We start from the raw sequence: 7,057 nt of genomic DNA on the forward strand, positions 1-7,057 counted from the left end.
CTGAATGATATCACTCATCTGTGGAGTATAACAACAAAGAAAAAACTGAAGGAACAAAACAGCAGCAGACTCACAGAACCCAAGAAAGAACTAACAGTTACCAAAGGGAAAGGGACAGGGGAGGGTGGGTGAGAAGGGAGGGAGAAGGGGGAAAATGGGGCATTATGATTAGCACACATAATGTAGGCGGGAGGGGGGGGGACATGGGGAAGGCAGTATATACAGAGAAGTAATGATTCTATAGCATCTTACTACACTGATGGACAGTGACTGTATTGGGGTATGTGGGGGGGATTTGATAATAGGGGGAGTCTAGTAATCATAATGTTGTTCAAGTAATTAATGATATCAAAAAAAAAAAAAAAAACACAAGGATGCTATCTTTCTGGCCTGCAAATCCCCAAAGGCATTTCTGAGAGGGAATAAGATGTAGCTGACTTGTCTTCAGGGGAGTTCTAAATCCACGTGTAATCCATACAATCAGAATCACCACTGAAATGTCTCTTAACAGCTTCAAAAAATTACAGCATCAATATTTGCTATATGTAGCCCTGTACAAGAACACATATAAATGTGAATACACAATGCATGCATTAATATACAGAATTCAGGAAGGGTACTTATTATATGCAATCACTTATATTATATACAAAATATAAATGACTAGAAGCAACAATAAGAACTTTGACTCTGTTTCAGAGGAACGTGGTTATTAAATGATGTGTTGAAGTTAAATCCATGCAAGTTAAGTGTGCTGGTGAACTGAGAAGCAAAGTGCTTTACAAACACTGCTAGTACCGAGTTTTATTCTCCACCACAGCAAGGGGTGAGCACCTTCTGCATACCTGCCTGCCCACAGTCACCTGGCAGGCCCCACGCTCCCTGCCTGGCACCTCAGGGAGCCCTCTTGTACTCCAAGGACCACGGTCAGCTCAAGCAGGACTTGTTGCCAATCCCACAGCATCTGCAGGAGGCCTGGCACAGACCCTGAAACTACCACCAGCCTCTGCTCCATCCCTGCAACCAAACAATAACAGAATAACATTCACAGACTTCTTTCTTTACTCAGGGCCTTCATCTACATGAAATGCAGGCATATATCCTCATTATTCTTTCCTCCATAACATTACTCATCCCCAGGCCAGTCTGCTAATTGAGCCCAGTCCTCGAATAAGTGGATCCTTCAAAGATCACTTCAAGAGGAGCAAGAGAAATTCAGAGACCTACTTGCTCAGGCTGCCTTTGCCAACCAGGGAACAACCAACCTAAGAAAGAATAATGCCCTTCAGGCAGCCAGGAGGAGCTGAAATGCTGAGCAATTGATCAGCACGGCAGAGCCACAGAGACAGGCCTCGGGGTCACCCTCTTTATAACCGTCTAAAATTGGATGAGGGCGAGGGACAAAATTCAGGCGAGATCTTGCTCACTTTACAACTATTTCAGTTAAACACAGAAGAGAAAACCCCCACGGTAACTAAGGTGTGTACACAAAGCTGATTAAAAGGAATTTTCTGAAATAATTTTTTCCGTAAATAATTATTAGGTAAACATGTTCAACCAAGCTGTAAGGGAGAAAAAAAAGCGGGGTGGGGTGGGGTAATTTTGTTTCCTACTACCTGGGGCTATATAGTAATTATGCAAATGGCAGCAAATATGTCACTGGGAATAACTGTGTGTAAAATAACTTGATTAAGTAAAATACAGTTGCCTTAGTCATCACACTAATTTGACAAGGACTCTAAAATGTCTCTCAGCTGTCTGTTTCTGGGTGAGCTATGCAAAAAAAAAAAAATCTTCAAAATGATGCCTTTTTAGAAGAAAAAGAAAGAAAAATTATCAAATCCGGTAGTTTCACCTCACCCACTGAATGCAGGCCCACTGAATGCTCTCAGGTCTAAAACATGAAAATGACTATAAATCATTAAGCTGGAGCCTTAATATACTCAGTCATCTGTCTCATCTCATTCTTTGTCACTTCAACCTCAGACTTGGTTTTTGCATAACACTAAATAGGGAAATGCCCACCCCTGGTTCAAGGGGAACTCCTTGTGTGCCCCACCCAGGAGACTAAACTGGCTTTTTTTAAAAAAAAGTTTCCTTCTGAGCAAATTCAAATACATTTGTATGTAACCCTCAAGCTAACTGCCCAGAGGTGTCAGAGGTTTTAATTTCCTGTACACATCCTTATCTACTCGTCCTCAGTAATTTGATAACATACACGAACCTCCATAGCCAGGGCTACCCTCTGTGCATACCCTGAAACACCCCAGCAGGTCTCCCCAAGACACCAGAGTGTGCACACGAGTGACTTCTCCATGCAGTTCCCTTAGACCTGCGCCTTCTCCAAACAGCCCAAGACTTAAGCAAATGTTACATCCTAGCAAGTAGGTCAGTTCAGGCTGGAGCTACCGGAAGCAAAGACCCAAGCAGAGGAAAATTAAACTGTGTTCTCTATTCAGCACACCATGATGATCAAATTGAACGGGTCTCTCCTTTTATGCTGAAAAAAATATCTCATAGCCAGTCAGGCAGTTTAAGTGACTAGCAGCGAACATGCCTGCAACTGTTGGCTTATCTGAAGCATGATTTCCAGTTAAAACATTTGAAAGCGTAACAGATTTCAGAATCCACAGCTGGCTCTGGTTGCACCTGGATTACCTTATCTATATTATCACCAAGTCTGGGCATCAGGGTCAGTGTCCTTCAACATGCACCTGAGAGACCCCAACACCCAGCCAAAAAGTTGCTGAGCCCCTTAACAGTTGGTGGCTTTCTCCTACACAGGTCTCCCTGGAGTTTGCTCCCTAGGCAGGTTCTTTAGTAAAAACAGACACACAGATACACACGCGTGCACACGCAAAGTCCTGCTTTTCAGAGTTGCTTCTCAAATCACAGGCAACTTCCTGCTTCAGTTCCACACTGGGAAACCGACGCCTGTGTCACTGAAGACACTGGGCAATCTGTCTTTTTAGAAAGAAGAGAGAGAGAAATGAAATGAAGTCTCCAAAAACAGGAAAAAAAAATGGCAACTAGGAAGACAAAATTAGAAGGTAGCTGCGAGGACTGCTGGAATCGAAGAGGAAATAATGTCACTGGCATAGAATTTGCAATCACCCTCCTCTCTCAGCAAGTAAGCACTCTTGGCAGGGTTGTGCAGTTTACCCTTCATCAGGTATCTGAAAACGCTTCATCAGAGGGGCAGGCTGGCTGCCAGCATAAAGAGCATATATAACACACACCTTGCACATGGACCCTGCATGTGTGATCAGCTACCAGCACATGTTCTCTGGTTTCCTGAGAAAGCCACAATGAATTAAAAGGGAGAAATTTGCCTTTCCTCCAAACATCGTATGATGTTTCATTCCCCAATTATCCATACTGAAGTCTCCCACCGCTGAAGGACTAAGAAACTTTTTATTCCACATCCCAAATAACAGATGAAGAGAAAACTCCCAAGTGGTCCAGAAGAGCAAAAACCCACAGCAAGCTGATTCAGTCAACCCTGGCAAGGAAACTATTTATTTTTCATAAGGTTCAGACAGCAATGGAGAGTCGAGGGCAGCTGGGCAAGGCAGAGACCTAAGCATCTTATGTCTCCACTCCTAGTAATCAAAATGAGTTCAATTTCCTAGGCCTGTCCTCTCCAGGGCCTCCATCTGCTTTCTGCTGCTCACCTGTTGACTCCTGTTACCCTACCCCTCTGAACCAGGCTTTCCATCAGCCTAGGCTGCAAGTGCCAGCAGGCCCCCACCAAGTGGACTGAATTCCTCCTCTGCCTGCCACTTACCTACTGTGGGATTAAAATCGACTTTCTCTCTCTCCTGGCACCAGCCCTCCCTCTATATAGGTCCACAACTCCACTAGCCCTCTGCTTCTTAACTTTCTTAAGGAACTCAGCCTACTCATTTGGTTGAAACCCCGTTGCATTTTTTTTTTCTAAAATCCTTAGATTATTGTAAGCTCAAACTAAGCCCATGCCTTTATCATTCATGGTGTGAAAAGTTCTGATGGTGTTTGCTACACCTGAATCATGCACTCTCTTGAACAAAACTGGTTTGAGGCCAACGAACTGTTGCACTGGAGATAGCTGTTGATATATGAATGATCCCCTTTTAAACACAAAACTGGGTTAGGTATTACATACTTTGCATATGCTACAGTACAGACCCACATACATTTTACTAATGTGCATTTGCATCTTAGTAATGCATGTACCTCTTTAACTTTTTAACTGTCAAATTCCCTCCAAGGAACATCTGATAAACTGACCCCCAAGGCACAGTTATCCCCTACCTCCGAACTCCACAGGTACTATCTGCAACTGTGTATTACAACCACAGACAAAGGTGCATTTTATGAAACAAAAATCTAAACAGAAAAAAAAAATGTGCTTTTTGCTACAGGATTCATACAAGTTGTGGCTGCACCGAGACAGGGATTGAAACCTCTTTCATCTCAAAGGAGCAAAGGAAATACATTTGATTTTCAGAAACGCTGTAACTGTCACCCCAGGAACTGAGCTCAGTCTGAACAATCCTCTCTCATAAGCACAGAACTATCTTTACCCCACACCAGAGACCAAGCCTACTTGTTCCTTAACAAGGCTTGACAGCAAGCCCTGAGTCTTAGGTAGGTGATTGTTTATGAATGGTACAGGGCACCCAGCGTCTGGTCCTCATGAACTGTACACCAAGGCCAGGAATGAGGGATTACTGGTTCCCTAGATGCATCAGAAAGAGCATGCTTCTATCTCTGCATGTGGTTACCCAACAGCTAAAATCTTGTTCAATTCTATCTCCATCAAAGTTGCTCACTAACACTTAGAGTCTATGACACTTGATTCTAGTTTCAGATCAATAGTCAAACAATGATTTAACACTCTACACGCTGAAAACTTTTTTCCGTTTAGGCAGGACTGTACTTGGGTCTGGACGTGCACTCTCTGAAACTCGAGTTGGGACCACATGCGCGAGGCAGGAGAAGGCGGCAAAGTAGGTATTTCGACAGTGCTGAGTCACTACAAGCTGTTTCCTCCGATATGTTATGCACCCCTGGGCCGTTTGAGCATCAATAACCCTTTTGAGAAAGCGAATTAAATAGATGTACATTGTGCAAAATGATGCCACCCCCTTCCGGGCGAGAGACCACGGTAGGAATTTCGGTCTAAGAATGGGTAGCAGGATCTACACAAACTCGCAGCTGCTCTCCAGGTACAGTAACTTTATCCCAGACGCTGAAAGATGGCTTTTAGGTTCGGAGTGGGACTATTTCCCCTGCAGGCCCCGGCCACTGGGGCACAGTTCACTCTAAGATGTTAAATTTCCCCCCCCCGCCCCCCACCCCGTAACTAGCGCCTGGAGAAAGCGCCCAGAGAAAATGATGCATAATGGATTTGTTCTCCAGGCGGATGGAACGGAGAGTAGAGGGCGCAGGATGCTAGCTGGATTCTCTTCCCATGTGCAGGTCACCTGAAACCCGCGATGCCTTCCTCTTTAAAGGGGCTCCGGAACTCATCCTCCGGCTGCGCTCCCAAGGGAGGAGAGGCGCGGCTTCACGCCCACCTGCCCGCCGCCTCTGCGCCCGGGGTGCTCCCCCAGACCCCGCGGCCGCTGCCGGCATCCGCGGTCGCGCCCGCTCGGCTCCCCGGGCCGGCAGCTCCCCCGGCGGCCGCCTCTGCACCAGGCGCCAGCCTCCGCGCCGGGCCGAGGTCATGCCCGCCTGCCCCCGGCGCCGGGCGGCCCCCCATCCTCGCGCCAGCAGCCGCCCGGGCGCCGGGCTGGGGAAGGGGCCCCGCGGCGGAGTTGGCCCCGGGACTCACCAGGTAGGCGCCCACCGTGCCCTGCGCCAGCATCAGGGCGCACTCGGACACCAGGAAGATCTTGATGTTGGAGAAGCAGGACACCTTCTTTTTCTTCTTCTTGTTCCGCTGCGCCTCGTCCCCCTGCAGCTCGCCGCTCCGGCCGCCGCCCGACGAGCCGCCCGGCTTCTTCCCCTGCATCCTTCCCCCGCCGCCGCCGCCTTCCCGCTCGGCCCGGGAGTCGGGGCCGCTGCCGGGCGGGGGTGTGCGCGGCAAGGCTGCGTGCTGTCCGCGCCCCGGGCCCGCGGCGGCCGCCCCCGTCCTGCCGGGGCCGGAGAGGTGGAAGGCTCGGCTCCTCGCCGCCGCCGCCGCGCGCGCCCCCTCCTCCCCCCGCCGCCCTCCCCTGGCCGCCTCCTCCGGCTCGGGCTGTGCCAATCACAGGGGCTCCTCCGCCGCCACCGCCCTCGCCGCCTCCCCGAGCCCTCCCGCCGCGTCTGCCCACGCCCTCCTCGCCTCCACCCGCGGCCCGGGCCCGGCCGCCCCGCCGCGCCGCTGCGCCCTCGGGCCTGGGGCGCCCGCGGAGTGAGGGAGGGGGCGCCCCAGACGGAGGAAGGCGGTGCCCGGCCCCTAGGTGGCGCTGCGGGGCAGGGGGCGCCGCGGCGGACACTGGGTGGTACTGCAGCAGGGGGGCCGGCGCGCAGAGGTGGTGTGCGGAGCGCCCCCGCGGGGCGCAGGGGCCGAGCTGCGGGGCTCTTTCCAGAGGAGGGAGAAGACCCAGCGCCCAGGAAGGGGTGGACGCGCCCTCTCCCCTCCGCCCAGCCGTGTCTGAGGACAGATGTTGCGCCCTGGGGCTTGGGACGGTGCCAGAGGTCAGAGCGGGTCGAGGCTTCTGCAGTCGCCGGCCTCCGCTCCTGTGCCCCTGGCCACTGGCGTGCCGAAGGGGCCCCAGACCCAAAGGAAGGAACTGAGGCGCCGCAGGAGGGAAGTTCGATTAACCCGTCGGGGGCCGCGCAGAGTATCAGTCGTGCCCAGCCACGGTCTCCGGGCAGCTGAACGGTCGCAGCGACCCCAGCAGAGGGCCTTGTCCAGCCCTCCATCTTCCTGGAGCCCATCCTCAGGAATGATGTAGCCGCCGAGGCTGGAGCCGGCTGAGGGGGTCAGGGTGGGGGAAGCGATCAGCCACAGGTTTGCCTTGATCCCCACCCCTCCCCGAGCTTTGCACCCCCGGCCACCTTCCTGGCCTTCGTCTGTTACCCGGGT

The 7,057-nt window shown here is 51.2% G+C and overlaps 1 protein-coding gene across 2 annotated transcripts in view; it reads right to left on the reverse strand.

Moving 5' to 3' along the window:
• The window catches only part of SLCO3A1 (solute carrier organic anion transporter family member 3A1), a 264,472-nt gene extending 258,330 nt beyond the window's left edge, over positions 1-6,142 (reverse strand). For both annotated transcript variants that reach the window (XM_036931852.2, XM_036931851.2), the window contains exon 1: positions 5,819-6,142. In XM_036931852.2, the coding sequence (XP_036787747.2) occupies positions 5,819-5,998 (180 nt within the window). In that variant the 5' untranslated portion in view covers positions 5,999-6,142. The remainder of the gene's footprint in view (positions 1-5,818) is intronic.
• Between the last annotated feature and the right edge of the window lie 915 nt (positions 6,143-7,057).

The sequence above is a fragment of the Manis pentadactyla genome, chromosome 18 (assembly GCF_030020395.1).
Source record: "Manis pentadactyla isolate mManPen7 chromosome 18, mManPen7.hap1, whole genome shotgun sequence".
Lineage (NCBI taxonomy): Eukaryota > Metazoa > Chordata > Mammalia > Pholidota > Manidae > Manis > Manis pentadactyla.